The 19,819-nt window shown below is 46.7% G+C and overlaps 1 protein-coding gene across 2 annotated transcripts in view; it reads right to left on the bottom strand.

Annotated features, from left to right (window-relative positions):
- Positions 1-19,087, bottom strand: part of GRIK3 (glutamate ionotropic receptor kainate type subunit 3) — a 239,058-nt gene extending 219,971 nt beyond the window's left edge. The window contains exon 1 of one of the 2 annotated variants that reach the window (XM_038377762.2): positions 18,498-19,087. In XM_038377762.2, coding sequence (XP_038233690.1) covers positions 18,498-18,612 — 115 coding nt within the window. In that variant the 5' untranslated portion in view covers positions 18,613-19,087. The remainder of the gene's footprint in view (positions 1-18,497) is intronic. The other variant, XM_038377763.2, reaches the window with a different exon arrangement.
- Between the last annotated feature and the right edge of the window lie 732 nt (positions 19,088-19,819).

Genomic DNA, 19,819 nt, shown 5'->3' with positions numbered 1-19,819 from the left:
CCAGCAATGTAGCAGCATAGATGAAACCCAGGCTCCAGAAGGCCTTCTAACAGGCATGAACTAGAATCCCAGCTGCAGATAACCTTGAACTTGAGGAGAATTCGCATCCTACCTCCATTCTGATCAAACCCACCCCTCAGTTCCTCCCTTCCCCTCTTTCTTTGCAAGCTTCACTCTTTTTGCCTCCTCCCATGGTTCATTTTCCTGATTCCCCCTTTCATTAGACACAGGGAATCAGACTGTCTTTGTCCATAAAAGTCTTAGGAGGCCCCTCCTGCTGAAGAAGCAGGTCAGTTCCTGTCCACTGACTGCAACCACAGGCTTAGGCAAGACCTAGTCACCCCCTAAGTGGTGTGGAATTGTGGTAGCCCTTCTGCACGGGGGTGAATTCTACGCACTCTGAGCACACGGCATAGCAGACCCTCTGGAGAACAGGATAAGATGCCAGGGCAGAGGACACAGGACAGGCAAAGAAAAATGTAACTGGCCCAGAATGCAAAGCAGATTCAGAGAGTGCAGCTGAGTGACCTGGAGCATGAGTTACACCAAATATCTTATATATATATACCACACACCACACAACAGAACCACTAACCCAGGAACCTATCCTTGCAACAAAGCCCGTTGCCAACTCTGTCCACATATCTATTCAGGGGATACCATCATAGGGCCTAATCACATCAGCCACACTATCAGAGGCTCGTTCACCTGCGCATCTACCAATGTGATATATGCCATCATGTGCCAGCAATGCCCCTCTGCCATGTACATTGGCCAAACTGGACAGTCTCTACGTAAAAGAATGAATGGACACAAATCAGACGTCAAGAATTATAACATTCAAAAACCAGTTGGAGAACACTTCAATCTCTCTGGTCACTCGATCACAGACCTAAGAGTGGCTATACTTCAACAAAAAAGCTTCAAAAACAGACTCCAACGAGAGACTGCTGAATTGGAATTAATTTGCAAACTGGATACAATTAACTTAGGCTTGAATAGAGACTGGGAATGGATGAGTCATTACACAAAGTAAAACTATTTCCCCATGGTATTTCTCCCCCCCACCCCACCCCCCACTGTTCCTCTGATATTCTTGTTAACTGCTGGAATTAGCCTACCTGCTTGTCACCATGGAAGGTTTTCCTCCTTTCCCCCCCCTGCTGTGGGTGATGGCTTATCTTAAGTGATCACTCTCCTTACAGTGTGTATGATAAACCCATTGTTTCATGTTCTCTGTGTGTGTGTATATAAATCTCTCCTCTGTTTTTTCCACCAAATGCATCCGATGAAGTGAGCTGTAGCTCACGAAAGCTTATGCTCTAATAAATTTGTTAGTCTCTAAGGTGCCACAAGTACTCCTTTTCTTTTTACCAAATATCTTCTCTCTCCATAAATGGGAATGACACCTGGGGATGGTAATCTGCCTAGATTTATCTCCGTACCTTCCTGTGTATCCTTCTGTGTTTAAGAATGTCTCGCTGGCCTCTGCATTATAGCATTGCCCTTTATATTCGTACTGCATAACCCTCTCCTGCCCTGTAAAACCTGTAAGGCGTAATATAACATCGTGATGTTCCTTTATGCACCATAAACAAAACCCATAGGGGGAAAAAAGGAATAACATGAAAATGAAAACTTCGTTTGTCCTGACAAAGATACACCAAGACACACTGGACAAACACACACACACACTCACAGTCTAGATTGATTATCTGGCATTGATGCATTGCTTCAAAGTATTAGGTAGATAAGGAAATTGATTATTCAATAAATCATTCTCTACGCTGAATCCAGTGTGGTTTTTTTAGAAAAAGAGAGAGACAAAAATATTACAAATCTGTTCCGGGGCTTGCCTACACTTGAAATGCTACAGCGGCACAGCTGCAGAGTGTTCTCCAATCAGCATCGGTAATCTACCTCCATGAGAGGCAGTAGCAAGGTCAGTGGAAGAATTCCTCCATCGACCTTGCATTGTCTACACCAGGCATTAGGTTGGCCTAACTACGTCGCTACCCATGAGTGACATCGCTGGGCCGACCTAACTTTTTAGTGTTTACCCGTTCTCTGTGCTGTTGGAGCTGTGTTGGTCCCAGGATATGAGAGAGACAAGGAGGTGAGGCAATATCTTTTATGGGACCAACTTCTGTTAATGGAAGATACAAGTTTTTGAGCTACACAGAGTTCATCTTCAGATCTGGGGAAGGAAGTCACTGTCTCAGGCAGGCAAGGAAAAGCCTCAGCTTATAAGGTTAATCGTTATGTATCTTTTGCTACATGTCCAATGGATGAATATCACTTTGGATCTCTGCAGTGTTAAGTCACAGAAGTACATTCCTGAAGCTGTGTGGCCAGCAGAAGGGTTTCAGCGGAATAACTGTATTGTGCAGCACGTATCTGGCAGGTGCACAGGTACACAGATACTGCTCTGTCATTACACAGGGAGGGCGTCAGAGTCCCAGAGGCTGAAACCCATAGTCTCTAGTCAGGACTCTGTGCTGCAGCACTTCCCGCCTCAGGGGCCTGGTCTAGCCCAGGGAGGTCAGAAAGGAGCAACGGACACACAAAGCTGCATGGCCCCAAGTCTATCCTGCTTCCCGCAGCAAATGTGACACTGCGGAGGGCTTGATCCACAGCCCATTGAAGCCAATGGAGAGCACTGGATGCCTTCTGGGAAGGATTGCATGGCAGAGGCCCCAGGCTCTCACAGGACTCAGCTAGGAGAATGTACTCCTCCTGGACACCAACAAGCCACCAATGACAGCCCACCCCAGGGGCACGTAGCCCTTCAACAAGGAATGGGGGGAGGGTAACAAACAGTAAGAGCAGCAGCGAACCAAGGAGAAAAAAGGCAAAATCCAGGCAAGACAGAGAGAAGATGGTGTCTGGTGAGTGAAGCCAGGGTAGGAACCCACCTGCCAATCTATCAGTAAGGGGGGGGGTCCAGCCAGGAGAGTTTGGGAGTCTCTCCCTTGCTCACTCCCAATGGGAGTTCTGCCCCGTGTCTCCATCCAGCTCCCTGCTCAAACAAACCAAGCAAGGAATGGCTGCATTTTAAGAACTCTCTGGAAATGCAAATGCCTAATAACAGTGCTAATAAATGAGAGCAAAGGCCAAGGTAACAGGTATATTTTAGAGAGGAAATTCCTAACAGAGGGATGTTTTTTTCCTGGGGAACAGCCTTTGATACTGCCCATTGATACTTTGATACTGCCCATCCCATTTCAGGAGCCAGAGGAGAGGATTCAAATGGGTCAGCAAATCAGGAACTACAGCACCTGGCTACCTCTCAAGTCTCCAGGTCACAAGCCATCCCCATTAAAGCCAATGGAAGAATCTCTGTTGACTTCAGTCAGCCTAGGAACTGGCCCAGTTCTACCCTTTTTGCCTGTGACTGAAAACAATTGCCATATGTTGTCTGCTCTGGTGCCCTGTTCGAAATGAGATTGCTGTCATCTCAGCCCAGTTCTTCAAGGCTGTCACTATCCCAGCTAGCTGCCTTGTTTGAAGCCTCAGCAGAACAGCCAAGGGCAGAATAGATGAAGGACAGAATGGCCATGGACACTGAATTGTTTTATGGCCAGGGTGGTCCCTACAGGTCATGCTGTAGACACTGGAAGGGGGTTAAGGCATAGGGAGAGCCTATAAGAGAATGTCTGAGGTTGTGGGGGTAATTATTTCTTCATTCTCCTTTGGAACACCTTGTCAAAGGATGTTGGGAAGGCCAAGACTATAACAGGGTTCAAAAAAGAACTAGATAAGTTCATGGAGAATAGGTCCATCAATGGCTATTATCCAAGCTGGGCAGGGATGGTGTCCCTAGCCTCGGTTTGCCAGAAGCTGGGAATGGGCAAAAGGGGATGGATCACTTGATGATTCCCTGTTCTGTTCATTCCCTCTGGGGCACCTGGTATTGGCCACTGTCAGAAGACAGGATACTGGGCTAGATGGACCTTTGGTCTGACCTAATATGGCTGTTCTTATGTTCTCCACAGTAGAGACTATGGAACCTTTCACCTGCACACATATTAGAATATTAACCAAAAAACTTCTTTCAGTGTCTTGTTGCTTTTTCCAAAATGCTCTCAAGTTACATACTAGATACAAATAGTTCTAGAAACAAGAATAGATTTCTTCTGATTTAATATTCATTGGAGGAGTTACTGGCCTGTCTTCCTACAGGACATATAAGGGGTGAATAATTTACCCCCACGTGAGATTTGAATCAAAGACATTCAGATTTCACAGTAGCACCTGTGCAACTTACAAGAGAAGCTTTTTCTGGCAGTGGGAAGACTTACATCTCCCCTTTCAAATACCACAGACGGAGGCATATGTTGTCCTTGTCCGGCAGAGTTAAAAGCCAAATTTTCAAAAGGCCAGTTTCCCTTTTGCAAGGACAGTTTTACACCAGCAAGAGAGAGAAATAAGTCAGCTAGAGCAGAAAATTACTCTGTTTTGCATGTGAAATTCATTTTGCAAATGCAAAAATGCAGGTGCAAATTCTCCACGTGCAACATGCTCTTGCAGAAAGAGAGGCTGGGCCTTTCAGCCTTTTTGAAAATCGACTCTGAAATCCTTTGCTGAACATGTGCTGTGAGCATTCCTTCCAGTCATCGGCAAATCAATCCAGTTTATAAAGTACTACTTCTGTTGCAGCCATTGGAAAAATTACGCAAGATATGTACCCACACAGCTGTAGTTTCTAGCAGGGGAAGTTTCTATTTCACAGCCAGATGGTGGATTTTAAAACTACTACTGTGACTTACTTCTGAGTGTTCTGAATTTGCTGCGAAAAGTAACTGACAGGTCTAACACTCAATCCCAACAGACACTATAACTCAGCTAAATTTGTGGGTTATTCCATATTTTACTTACTGTTTCATTGTAAGAGACATGTAAGAAATGACAGTCATTTAACAACCTGCAACAGACATTTGTTCTCTCATCATGCTGCACTCTTAGGTCTTTAAAAATGTTTGGTTTTTGTTCTACAACTAGTGTTTTTAGAATGACACATTCCTATGGCTGGCTCAGAGGCTTGGGCCTTTCATCTCTAAGGCCCCTGTTTGATAAAGGCCATGCTGGAGTGAGCAAATGTCATTACCACCCAAGGACCAGCCAATACCCCATTACAGTCTCAGTCCAGTTCTTATTGGACATCACAAACCACTATCATGGCATGAATTGACATTCTTATATTCAGTCTGAGCAGTTAGTCAGGACTGAAGGCTCATTCTGGCTGATCAGTCTCAACAAGCATTTGTGATGTGCCCGGCACCACCATATATCAGGAGACTGGACAGCCCTAAAGGTGGTTCATCCAGGCATGATTGGTAGTTAGATCCCATAGTGCTGGGTGGAATATAAATCCCAGATTCAGAAAAGCACATAAGCAAATGCTTGAAATTAGATAAGTACATAAGATCCATTGATTTCAGGTGGGTTGAGCATGGGTTAAAATGGAGATGTTTTCCTGAATTTGGGCCTAAATAACTAGAAGAGAAGAGAAGCGAATAAAGCTAAAGTATGTTGCCGGCAGGCAGAGACACACATCATCCCCCTCTGCGGGAGCTGGACTTGTTCTGAGAGTGTGCAGAGGGCCTCTGTCTCCAGGGTCAATAACCTGGCTCTTTTCACTAGCAATAAATTAACTTCTACAAATATTTCTCATCCAGCTAATCCAAGATGCAAATATCCCGTGTTTTGGTGTGGGGGTGAATCAGTCTGGCACAGGCAGGCAGGAGACAGCCGCTACCCACAAAACTTTTTAAAGGGGCCTATTTTTATTTTGGGGTGTTGTTCGGGGGTTGTTTTGTTTTTGTTTCAGGTGATCATTGTGATACCAAATCATCCCAGCAGACATAAACTGGGATTAACGCATCTCAAGAGAAAAACATCCGCCTCTTTGGAGCTGATATGACAAACCTTCCTGTTTGTTAGACCATAAAAAAAGAAGTAAATTGGAAATAATTAATGGTCTAGATTCTTTTCCTGATCTAATGAGCTAGAGTGCACTGCACTGCTGCCAGACAGTGACATCTTGTTTCCCCCATAAAGGAGTTACATAAAGATGATCCTCATAAACCACTAGGATTACAAACAAGGAGAGGTTGCGTGAAGCCCATTTGGCTTTGCCCTCTCTAATTTCACATAACATTTCTTCATGCAAATTATTCTGAAATAGTGATATCACAGCTGTGCCCAGATGTCCCAGGTGGGATCAGGGCCCCATTGTTCTAGGGGCCATATGAGTACATTGGAAAACGTGGTCCCTGCCCTAAAATGCTCAAAGTCTAAGAATATTCTTCAGTCTCCATTTTTTAACCCTGTGCTGGGTCCAGCATCTGCCCCACTGAGTTTCCTTCAGAACTGTATATTGTTATTTATATAACCAGGTGACTGGAGCCTTATAAATCTGTGGGTTAGATTCCTCAGTGAATTGCCGATAAATCCTCCCCATCTAGATCTCAAAGCGAAAAAAGCAGACTGAAGGCCTGCCACTGTCTAAATAAGTAGGGGACAAGAGCTGGGGCTAGATTGAGCTCTGCCTCTCAGGAGATACGGCCCAGCAGACTTGGGGGCTAAAGGAACTTTAACCTCCTTTGCACCTCCCAAATTCTGGGCCTGGAGGAGGGGGATGACCAGAGCCCCCAGGGCTGCTGTACTTTACCCCTGCTTTAGACAACCAGAATAACCAAAGTGCAAAGCACCATGGCTGGAGGGTTACCATCCCTCCAGGATTGGCTTGGAGTCTCTCGGAATCAGCATTGATCTCCCAATGACTACTGAAAGCAATCCAGGAAATTGTAATAGGCTATTTTAAGAAAATGACATTGTCATGTTGGAGTAAAAAATCTCCCAGAATAGCTTCAGTCAGAGTTGACAACCCTCTATGGCTGTACCCCCTTTCAACTCCAACTAGCCACCTCCGGTCCCCCACCACACCTTCCCACTGGGGGCTAGCATACAGCCATTCACACCCTCATTACACTGGTTGGGGGAGCATTCCCCGGGGCTGTCCCTGCCAGCCACCTGCCCCCAGATGCTTCTGGAGTAAAGGGAACGAATCATAACTGGGAACCTGAGTCCAGGTTTCTCCAGCTTTTGTGTATCACAAAGATCGTTGCAGCTTTTCTCAGTTGCACTGCCCCTTCACCTTAGGTAGCGTGGTCTTTTCAACTCTGCAGTCACTTTACAGTCGGCTCTTTTATAATGCCAGACGACATGCCTCCCACTCATTGGGAACCTCTATTCAGGCAGCCAGGAATCTTGTATCTTCCTCCTTTTCTTTTACTTTAGCTTGATTAAGCATTGTGTCAATGGCTTCAGAATTTCATCCACTACTCCCACAGGAGCCCTCTCCAGCTCATTATTTTAAACTGTATGATCACCAGGGGGACATTCTCTTCCCATGCTTTTGCCCATAACCTCATTGCCTGACAGTTCTCTGAACGGACTGCATAAACCTCTCATCTGCCCTGTGCTCAGAGTCTCCCCAGCCCTTTCAGAATGACTCTGCCCCTCCCCGCAACACTTTTTGGGTGCTTTTTAGTCTCCTCGCCAAGTTTGATTCCTCCCCCAACCCCCACAGCTGAGCACTCCCCTGCCAGGTAACCTGATTCACATGTGGTGGTAAAAAACAATTCAATAAAGCTCAGTAACTGATAGACTTCCAGCATCAGGCACCAGTTAAAAGATTCTAGGTGAATTAACATAATCCAAATTTTCCATTTAAAATCACAAAGCACTCAGACGTGAACTGTGCATCCTTAAAGCGTAATTCATCTGTAACGTGACTCTCAGAAGTATTCTATGACAATGGCCTTCAGTATAACATATATAGTAGTGTATAACTAACAATAGAGATCACCGCACTTTTCCACTGCAGATCTCAAAGCACTTTAAAAAGGAGGTCAGTATCATTATCCCCCTTTTGTAGATGGGGAAACTGAGTCACAGAGCCGTGAAGCAGCTTGCCCAAGGTCACTCAGTGGCAAAGCCAAGTATTGAAGCAGGTCTCCTGAGCTAAAGTCTAGTGCCCTATCCATTAGGCCACGCTGCCTTCCTGAATGTTCAAAATCAAATGAGCAAAGCCTTAAGCAACTACAGAAAAACTTTGCTTTCCCCCTTTGTAACTCCAGATTCTGATGTAATTTCAGGGATTCAGAGGCATATTTTCTTTAGAGTGGTGCGGGCCTGTGAGCAGAGTAGAATGGTCCAGCTGCCCAGGAAGACTGGAATAAATGTTCACAAGCCCTTTGCAACTAAAGCACAAACACTTTAACCCAGCAAGAACACACGGGTCTCATTCTTGCCGCTAGCAGAGTGGATAGGGGGTGAAATTCACCCCGGGCACAAGATCTGGGCACTACGTCAGCCCTCAGGACTGAAGGGGGAACCGCTGGTTTTCGAAGCCTTGTGCTGGCACTCACCCAGGAGGAGGGAGATCCCTTGACTAACTTTATTTTCCCAGCAATACCAGCCATGAGCTAGAGGATGAGGAACCTTCAGCCCAGCAAGAAGTTTGAGGTGTTTCTGTGGGGCTTCGCATCACAAGGAAATTGTGGATTCCATGTGTGCTGCCGTTCACTGGGTCAGGCCAGAGGAGTGAGAGGACAAAGCTCAGAGCAGATGCATAGAGATGGTTAGTCAACAGGAAGTAGATAAATGGCACAGACTGGAAAGGAACTGCTGGAGGAAAGTCTGACAGCATTGTGCTGCAGTGACTGCATTTGAATGTCACCGTGAACTAAAGAACAAAGGGGGAGGGTTGCTCTCTGCACACTATGCTGTGCCTATGGGCCTTTGCTTCACTCCATATGTGATATGAACTAAGAAAGCCTGTCTCTTAGTATGGCATTCAGATCCCAGGCAGGTTCTGCATCATTAAACACAGGAACATGAGAGTTGCCAGACTGGATCAACACCGGGGTCCACCTAGTGCAGTATCCTGTCTTTGACAGTGGCCAACACCAGCTGCTTCAGAGGAAGGCGCAGGAAACTGGAACACCACAGTAGGTGTTAGGGGATAACCTGCTCCTTGGATGAGTGCCTTCCTGATCCCCTGAGTTAAAAGTTAGTTCATACTCTGAAGCCGGAGAGTTTATGGCACTTCCAAAACTTGTTGCTATCTTTGTAACCCATGCTTGGCTGGCACTCTAGCATTTGGAAGCACTAGAAAAGAGACTTGTGAGTGTAAGTTCTTTGGGGCGGTGAATGTGTCTTCATGTGTGTACAGTGCTGAGCACTATAGGACCCTGATCCTGACTGGGGCATCTGAGTGCTAGTGTAATAGACTTGTTTAATAATGATATGGTAGTGTAGCCTTTTATCACTGCTAATTGCTGTTTGCTTTAGTATCTCTTTAAATTATATTTCAAAGGAAGAATAATTGGACATATCAGTAGAGAAAATCGAGCTGAGTCATAGAATTATTCATGCCACAGCTCCATCAGGCAACATGTGAAAATCCTGCTTTTTATTGATCAGAGCCACCTTCTCTTCTTGTCAGAACAAACCAGCTCAGTCGATGGCAATATATTTGTGCCGTAAAATTATCAAGTTGTAGCAGAATATACAGTGTCTCCCTGGGCCTGAGGATTTCAATGCACCAGAGATGATTAAACATCTCAGGTTACACTTGGCATGTGAAACTTCCCTGTCTGCAATGAAAGCTAAAGAAATAAAATTGTAACATAAAGAAGAATGTTCCTAGCTTCACAATGCAGCATGCGGAGGCTCTGGACGCTGCTGACGTGTGACATAAGTGGTGACTGGTGCACATAAATAGTGAGAACAGAGGTTTTGGAAAGGGGGGTTAGAAGAGAAAATCCGAAGTAGAATGAATGCAGAATGCTGTCATTAGAATAAAGATGCAGTACAGAACTGGGCCTACCCCATGCTTAAAGCTCTCCTGATTGTGATGTCACCTTTGGATTTGATTTAATGTTCAGACTAACAAATACCCTCTTGTTGTTGTTATTAAACATTGCAGTAGTACTCAGATGTGCCATCCGGCCAGGGCTCTATTGTGGCATGTGTTGCACCAACACAAGAAAAGGCAGTCCTTGCTCAAAGAGCGAACACTCTTGTGTGTTTTAAGACAGAGAGCACCCCACAACGTGTCATGATGGATCACCAACATCCCTCAAAGGCAGTACAGACAGACAGACGTAGATGCAGAGTCTCAGCAAACTTAGATACAAATACCTTTAGGACCAAACTCAGCCTATCTGCTTCAGCAAAAATCCCTTATTGCTGACTCCACATATATTCCATTTGGCAACACTGCCAGTAGCACAAATTTTTAACCTTGTTTTCAGGTGCTGAATTCCTCCTGCGTTTGTCTGTTTTTTTAAAGTAGGCTCTGATGCTTTCTAGCTGTTATCTGTGGTACACAGAGATTCTGGCCAGTCCATGTTCTGAGAATGCAAAGAAAAGCTGTCGAGACTGCATTACATTAAACCATTAGCCAAGAAAAGAGAGAGAGAAGAATCTATAGTATTATAGGAGAGAGGAAATGCAGTGCATTGGATTAGTAGACTTAATGTTCACAACCAATAGTCTCTGCAATCTGGGGTTTTATTTCATATTATGTTTCCATCAGAGACACTCGTAGTCTTGCTAGCTTGGCGAACCCCTTCCTTGCAAATGGTTGTAAATTAGCTATGATGGCTAATATGAAGGAGCTACATTCAACAGCCAGAAGGAGAGAAGTAGGGAAAATCATATTTTCAGCCATACCTACAAAGCACTTGAATTGTAAATGAAAAACACTGCCCTCTGCTGAAATGAGAGAATAAGCACTCCACAAACATTTGCTCTCTTTAAATGCCAGATTTTCAGTTTCTTGGCAATATTGCAACAGATTATCATGGGGCAAGCCCACATTTTATTTAGCACGGTTAATTTAATGCAATTCCTTATCCATATTAAAGAAGTGCTCATTTTACAAAAAGAAGAGAGAAACAGCTTTGCTGTAGATTGGTTGGGTTTTACTATTGCTCTGTGCATTATAGAATCAAAAAGGCTTTTAAAAGTCTCATAAGTAGGCTGAAGGTTTAAAAATCAACCTTCATTTAGTTCTTTAAACAGAAATGGTCTGGAGAAGGAGAAATCAAGATAAGAAGGAGGGGTTTCCACAGCAGGTAGAAAACAGTAGGTAGCAAGGTACAAAATTAACAATCCAGCCTTTATTACAGGGTATTCATGACAGACCGTATGGAACCTGGTACCAGAGTTAATGGTCCCATTACCATTAAGGATTGAGTGGTGAAACTCACCCCATGCAGACTCCATCCAAGGCTTATGCATCACTTCAGTTCTACGTAAACCTACTGAATTTCACTTTGTGCAAAGGTGTCTATGGATTAGTGCACACAGAGTCTTGAGAAAGTGTCTGTTTCATTCAAGGAAGCAGCAGCAGCTGCTGCACACAAGAGGCTATATTTATTTCAGCTGTACTCCTATTCCTGTGTTTAACTGGGGTCATTTTTCATGTTTCATCTTAATATCCTGTGTGAGTACTTGTGGCACGTTAGAGATGCATTCCAATGCATCCGATGAAGTGAGCTGCAGCTCACGAAAGCTTATGCTCAAATAAATTTGTTAGTCTCTAAGGTGCCACAAGTCCTCCTTTTCTTTTTTGCGAATACAGACTAACACGGCTGCTACTCTGAAACCTGTTATCCTGTGTGAGTTTCTCAAGAGGAAGCTGAGATCAAACAATTAGACTTCTCTGCAATAAAGAAGTAATATTGTTATTCAAATGTATTGAGAATTTATATGCCACCAACAGTTTACTCTGCTACCTGTACAGTCTGCTGAAATCACTAAAATATACTATTTGACCCAAAGGATCTTGTGATCTGAAATAACATTTTCAGTTATAAAAAGATGGAGCAATGGGTGCATGGTGTTGGAAATACAGAAAAGGCCACAAAAGCAGAAAAGTGATTTAAAAAAAGGTCTTAACTTGCAAAAATGCAACGTGCTAACAAGCAGAGAATCCCAAGGAAATCAATTTGCCTGGGGGGGCTTGTGTCCCACATTGATACAAGAGGGGCCAGATTCTGATCTCATTTACCCCTTTGTAAATCGGAAGTAACTCCACTGACTTCTAAAGAGTCACTCCAGATTTACACCAGTTATGTAAATGGGTCAGAATCTGGGCCAAGGTGCATTTTGCAGTCGGGCTGGCATTGACTAACTCGTGCTAACTCAGCCCAGTGAAATTCAAGTTTCAGTTCTTTCTGTTTACACAGCCATTAAAGAATAAAATGGCTGGAATTTGTGCAGTCAGCTTGGCTGGAAGGGAAGATTCCTCACGTTAATGTTTTCTAAGTCTGTATGCTGATCCCAGGTGGCAGGAATCCACTTGTCTAAAGCTATTTGCTTCCAGGGGTGGGGGGAAACATATTGATCTTCATTCAGCTTCTGTCTGCTCCTACACACCAATGTTTCATCGCATCAACAGTCACTGAAAGAAATTTCTCATTGTTTTACACTCAGTGATTCCCAAACTCAAAGACAAGTGTTCCGGCCTATTCGGCTGTAGTGACACACTGAGTCGCAGTGGACTCGAGAGAGTTGCTGCAAACTGCATGGGGTTGAGTCTGATCTCATTCACACCAGTGTAAATCCGGCACTGCTGAAGCCAGAAGGGCTCCACTGGCAGAAAACTGGAGTTAATTGGAGTCTGGCCCTTTGTCTCTGTGTGTAGGATTAGGAGAGGCTTATACAAAATAACTATGTAAATAAGATGTTAGAGTCTTTCATGATAGAAGGATGAATAGGGTTGGACTCTATCCCATATTCACCCTGGATTAAGGGCAAGGAACTCCCCTGAACACAAATCGTTACCTACTGGCTTGGGGCCAGCAACTACACTATTTAGGAAAAGGCAGGCAAAACCTAGCAACCCCTCACACCTGTGAACTCCTTTTTTATGGCCCTGCAATAATTCAGTCTAACCCTTCCCTTCATCCTCTCTTTGAAACAAGAATTTCTCCAAACTATTAATCAAGCTGAGCCAAATAGAATAATACTTGACCAGCCTTTCTGAGAATTACCTCCTGCAGCCTTCACAAATCCCATAGCATTCAGGGCAGATCCCTGCTGTTAGACATCTCTCTTGCCTAGGGAAATCTGGATGTTTAAAAAATAAAACTTCCTTTGCTGAAACTAGAAATCTGGTTTTAAAAATATCCCAGACACACAATAATAAGCCATGAAAAAGCTGATCTCACAAGGAAGGATAATTATGCACCAAATTTATTTTCTACATATTTATATAAAATAATCAATGATCATTTTCCCCTGCCAACTACAATCCAATTGTCTCTCTCTCCTGCATTACTTGCAAATCACCCAAACAATCGATGCCCTAACCTCTTCCCTTACCCGACACAATTTAAAAAGAGAAAATAAGAAACAAAGCCCTATCATTCAGCTATCTAAAATCGTTTCTTTAAAAGTTCAGTCAGGGCCCAATCCTGTTATTAGTGACGTAGATGACAAAATTCCCATTGACTTCAGTGACACAGGATTGGGCCCTTCTATCACGCTTGAAGTATAACATCTATGGAAATAAATAAAAAGAAAAATGTAATCTTAGTAACCAAAAAAAAATTTTAAAGCTAAAGAAAAATGTAGGGGGAAGTGAATCATTTCAAATATTCAGAAAACACAATGAAATTCGCTCCAGACAATAGCTCCCTGTATGCAGAGAGGAGGATGTGGTATGTACGTACTGAGGGTTTTGGTGACAATATAAGAAATGAAAGCACAAGTTCAAGTAATTTGCACCTACATATCACTGAGCACTTAAGAAAAAGATATGGTCCTGCAGCCCTTATTCACTGCAGTAATCCACTAAAGCTGGTAGGATAACCCATGTACATTAAGGCAGTCGGATAGGGCTCAAGACATATATAGTGCTGGTGCTACATAATAACAAAAGACCAGACAACCAAAAATTGCAAACATTCAAATAGTGGATTAATTTCTACCACTCACTCTCCCTCTTGTATATTATTATTTATTATTAGTCTTGCGTTCATATTGTCTGGTTCATATCTACGTAGGTTTTGTTTTCTGGTCTTGCATTGACATAATTCTACAGTTTCTAAAGCAACTAAAATTAATTTGTTAAAAACAGTACATGCTTGAAATCCTAAGTGTGACGTCATCTCCAGTAATGACACTTCGCATTGTTACGGTTAGTCACTTCAGACATTACAAGATGGCATCAAGCTCTTGTGTATCACTGATGAAGAGTGCTGCTGCTGCTTTTTTAATTTAAAAGAAAGGCCAGATAAATATGCTGTTTAAAATAGCTTAATCATATTATACACATTCAGAGCAGCAGCTTTTACTACATATTGAGCATGATGCTGCAAATACTTATTATCAAGTGCAGCACTTACTACCTAGAGTAGTTCCATTGATTGCATGCACATCCAGAGTCTGACTATCACAAACCACTGGGGGCTAAATTCTCTTCAGTGGTGGTGGTGGTGGGGATCTGGAGTAATTCCACTTAAGTCAGTGGAGTTACGCTGGATTTACCCAGTATAACTAGGAGATAAATCCAGCCACTTGACTGTATAGAAGATCTAATCTGAGGTTTCTGTGTAATATTTGAAAATATTTGATGGATCATATAAAATTCAAATAGATACTGAAAAAGCTGGGGAAAACTCCCATTTAATAATAAATAAAGGCATGTATTTTCTGTGTTATCAATCTCTTCCCTCTCTCCTTTCCCCCATTATGAGGATCTGAGAGAGAGAGAGCACACACTTTCTAGATCTTCCCTTCCTTGTCCTGGATGCCTTCCCTAGAATTCAAATGGCACATATTCAATTGTCAGTTTAATTTCAAACCAAACTAGCCTTTAAAACTTGACTGTTTTTAAAGCACAAGGCTACCTCTCCAGGAATTTTCCATGTCCCAATGTACTCTACTCATTAAAAGCAGAATTTGGAATCGGTGTAGCTGTGCACAAACTGACAGGCAAATTAATGCAGAGAGAAAAATCTGCATTTTTCAACTGAACCCAAGGGGAGGAAAATATTATGCCAATTTTAAACGAATGGTGCTAAGGCATTTGTGGCTTTCCTTAGACCCTCAGTCATCTCTCTGCATTTTAACTTTCTTACTTAATTGACCAAAACCAAGTTAGGCTCTGCTAGAGGTAGGCGTTTGGCTTTTTTACATTTAGAAATTAAAAACAGCCCTTTCCATTCAACCCATAATACCACTGACAGGAGCTGGGGGCAGAGGTGTTTGCAGGGAAGGAAGACCAGACTGCCCACGGTGGGGTCATTTATGCCAGGCTAGTGTGAGAGCAAAACCCTGCCCATCTGTCTCAGCAGCATTTGGGATGGGGTAGGGGAGGGCAAGGCAATGGCAAATCAGACCCACAGTGTCTTCACCAGTGAGAATGATCCAGGTGGAAAGTTCATGATGATTTTTTTTAATAGTGCCGGAATGTCAAGTGTCCTTTCTTCTCTACTCTTGCTGCAAGGTCCTGGAGCCTTTTCAAGCTCCAACACAAAATACTTTCCTTGGGTGGTTGAGATCACTCAACCTTGGAGTCTCTTGCTGAACAATTCCCTTGAGCCACAGTGAGGTCCCAGGAACATGGGCCTAATCCTCTATGGTGCTGAGCACCCTTCCCTCCCAGTGACTCCAGTAAGCTCCCCTTCAAGTGTCTGCTTGAGTATCTCAGAAGGCCGGGCAAATCACAGGGCAGCTTGCAGCTCTGGTGAGCTAGGCAGATGATAGTGCAAGCCATTGTGGGTCAAGGGACTGAGCCTGATTCTCCCCTGCCCTACACCGTGTGCAGTCCTTAAATCGCTACCAAGTCAGAGTGTCAGCATCTGACAGCCCCTTTGTTCAGGACAACATGGCTGCAGCAGGTGCCTGGCAGTGGAGATAGTTGGATCACAAGTTGCAACTCCCAATGCCCCAGGGTTGCAATTGGATCTGCTAATGTTGGACCTCTGCATACCTGTGCAACCGTATCCAGCTGCAGGACTGGAACCCGAGATGCCTGTCCCCTCTCAGGCGTGAACTTCAGTGGGAAGTTAGCCTAAGTAAGAACTGTCAGGCTAGCTACAGTGGGGTTCTGCTCCACAGAGAGATGGAGATGCGCAGAATCATGGAGCCCATGCAGGGGTCTACACCCTCCCTGTGCTACAGAGTTTCCACCACCCTAGTAAAGAGGGGCATTTCAGAGCCATAGATCTGCAATTACACCGCTGAACTCCCACAACGGCGCTGTGGTAGTGGCAGCCCTTCCCTTGCTCACACAGCCTAGGCTGGGGAGCTCCCTCGCACGTGGGCCTCCTCAGTGCACAACCTGCCCTCAGAGAACCCCAGAGAGACTGGATTTAGGAAGCATGCGAAGCTGCAAAGGTCCCCCTGACTCTGCCGTTGGATCCATGCAGGAGTCTCCTGAGCCTTCCCTCTGAATCCATGATGATCTGAACGGGCACAGGAGCCTCCGTGGATACAACTGCAGCATCAGGCCCATAGGATCTTACTCCGAGAAGCAGCAGGTGCTCAGTCTCCTTGCCTCAGGCCATTAGTCCATAGGGCAGGCTAAGGCATGTGGTCATTTGAAGCCTTTCCATAAGTGGAGAGGTTACACCTAGGCCCTAAGCTAGGTGTGCTGAAGCATGTACCAATCTTCTGAGATTTTTATATCCCAAAGTGGATCTACCACAGGTAAAATCCAATGGGCAACAAGTAAGAAATTGTAATATATATACATATATAAATATTTGAAACTTAAAAAAAATTAAAGTGGCAGGATTTTATTTGTGGTCCAACAACCTTGTTTTCCTCTGACAGACATTGGTGAGGGCTGCGGTTAAGTTGCATTTGGGCAAATAAGGTCCCGTTCCTCTCTGTTTTCATCCCTTCAGTCCTTCCATTGACATCTGCTCAGCCACAAGCTTCGGTCCAGAGGGTCCCTTTGTAAAACTCGAATGACAGTTGTGTCATGTGGCAGAGAGCAAAACCCTAGATTTGTGCACCAAAAACACACAACCAAAAAACGCAAACGCTGTGTGTACATTGGACTGAGCGCTGAGAGAGAATAGCGCCTTCCTTAAGTCAGGTACATCAGAATTTACAGGTTTCAGAGTAGCTGCCGTGTTAGTCTGTATCCGCAAAAAGAAAAGGAGGACTTGTGGCACCTTAGAGACTAACACATTTATTTGAGCATAAGTTTTCGTGAGCTACACTGTATTTTCCACTGAATGCATCCAATGACGTGAGCTGTAGCTCACGAAAGCTTATGCTCAAATAAATTTGTTAGTCTCTACGGTGCCACAAGTACTCCTTTTCTTTATACTTCAGAATTGCATTTTTAATTAAAGAGCATTTGTGACTCTCCCCTGCATCCCCGGCTGTGCAATTACTTTAGGTAACATTATTAAAAATGTAAAACCTCCCCATAACCTCAGTTATTCCACAGAACAAACGTGGCTGCCAGTACCAGTTGTTTGGCTTTAGCTGCCATGTGCGGAGAGTCAGTGGGAGTCGCAGCATTTGATCGCTCGTCCTTTTAGGGTGCAACTTCCCCACCCCCCTTCACATCTCAGCCTCAAGAAAATAAAATTACAAGCAGCAGCAGCTGCGTTCAATCCAATGCACTCGCATGTTTGCTGACTCCCCCCCCCCCAGCAGTAGCAAGTGCCCAGCTGCTCACCACGCCCCACTGAGCGCTTCGGACTAGCCAGAGCCAAGGGGAGTCTGAATTCAGCCCCCCGCGAGCGCTCACTCCTAGCTTCACACACCCCACCGTGTGCACACAGCCCCTCCCCTGCTCTGGGGCAGCCTCAGGCCAGCACCCCCCTCGCAGCACCGCGCAGGGGAGAAGCCGCTGCCCAAACTGTCCCTTCTGCAAAGCCCCCTTCCCGGGGCATGCCGCTCGCTGGGGCGCCCGCGGGACGCTGGCCAGCTCCCCTTTGCCGTGGGAAGCAGAGAGGGGAGCCACAGCGGGCGACTCTGCCCCTCGCCACAGTCACCGACTCAGTCCTGAGAAGCCCGCGGCTGGTGCCTGGCCATCTCCCCGAAAGCCCCCCGCGCATCTTTAACCCCCGAAGCGTCCTGCCGCCCTTCCAAACCGCTCCCCGCCCCATCGCGGCCGGCAGAGCTGCCCCCGGACATCTCGCCTCGTGTGCCCGCAGCAGCCAACCGCCCCCAGCCTCCTGGAGCATCCCAACTAGTGGGTGGGTCTCGGACTCTCCCCTTCCCTCCCTGCCCCACCGAACAGGACCCGCCGCCTCCTTTCCTCTGGGTCGCGCTGGCACTTGGGCTGCTTCCTTTGGAAAGTGCACTGGGCTGGCCTGGCAGCCGCCAGAGATCACAGCAGACCTGGGGCAAGCCCCTTCCCACGCCAGCAGCCACCCCCAGAGAGCGAACAGCCCCCCGCATCCCCCAAGAGGAGCCGGGGGGAGGGCAGCACCCGCCGCTCTTACCTATCCGGATGACATGTGGCATCCCATGCGAATCCTGAACCCCAAAGATGCAAAGCAGGAGCCCTGCCCAGTATTCCACAAACACCCTGCGCAGAGCGAGCCAGAAAAGGGGCATCGTTGGGGGAAAACGCCTCCCGGCAAGTTACGCGTGGGGGTCCCCTCGCGACCCTAAGACTTCAGGGCTAGCCCGAGAGCGAGCGGGGAGCCGGGGGCTAGGCGGAGCTGGCAGGCCGGGGCGAGGGGAGGCTGCTCAGGGCTCATCTTCTGGACGCCGCAGCCCGCGCTGTGCCGGTCCCGCGGAAGCGTCGCTGGCCCGGCCCCGCCGGCTGGGTGCCCGGGCCGAGCCGGGTGTCACCTGCAGGAAAGCTCTGGCTGCTCCGGCTCAGCCTGCCGGAGCCTCTGTCCCCTCCTACCACTGATGCTCTCGCTGGTGAGCACAAAGCCCTGGAGTGGAGTCTTGCACACGCACACGCACACGCGCGCACACACACACACACACACACAGAGACACGCGCGCACACACGGGGCGGGGAGCAGAGTTTGGAGGGGAATGAAAACCCCCACCCCAAGGAGCAGCCCCCAGGGGAGGCGGGGGGCGGGCAGCCCCGAGCAGCCGGGCCTGGGAAGGGGCAGGCGGGCGACTCAGCTTGTCAGAGGGGGACAATCAGAGGCAATTGCTCCTGGCCTCGGGGGCGCAGGACTCGCTCCGCCCCGCGCAGGTACCGGGGCACTCGCCCCCCTGCGCCCGGGCGCACCGGTGCGCCCAGAGGGGCCGCGGCTGCGGAGCCCGCGCAGCCTGGGACCCGCGGGAGGGTCCGCGAGACTGGGGGGCTGCTCCCGGCCGCGTGCGAGCCTGTCCCCCTCCCTGGAGCCCTGGGCTGAGGTGGGAGGGGGCGCAGCAGTGGGGTGCCCGGGGAGGGGTGTCCCTGCAGGAGGGCTGGGCGGGGGCACCGGCGGGAGAGGGAGCCCCCCTCCGGCAGCCCGGACAGTGACCGTGAGTTCCCCTCTCGGCCAGGCTGGGGCTGCCTTGCAGGGGGTGCCGCCTGACAGCATCACTTCAGCCTGGAGCAGGGAGACCCGTCTGGGCAGCGCCTCCGGCCCCGGCCAGGCTATGGATGAAGGCATTCAATGAGGCCAGATGTAAGGGAAAGGGCAGAGACTGAGCACCCTGCAGCCAGAGTTTATTTGCAGGCAGGAAAAGGGGATGGGGGCGAGGACAATAATAATAATATTTAAAAAAAAAACCCCTATGGGGGGAGGTGACAGGAATCCCAGCGCTGCAGGGAGAGGCGCTGCAAAGCAGCCAGGAGTTATGCAGTTAC

This window comes from Dermochelys coriacea, chromosome 19 (genome assembly GCF_009764565.3).
Source record: "Dermochelys coriacea isolate rDerCor1 chromosome 19, rDerCor1.pri.v4, whole genome shotgun sequence".
NCBI lineage: Eukaryota > Metazoa > Chordata > Testudines > Dermochelyidae > Dermochelys > Dermochelys coriacea.
This window is presented reverse-complemented; position numbering and strand designations above follow the sequence as displayed.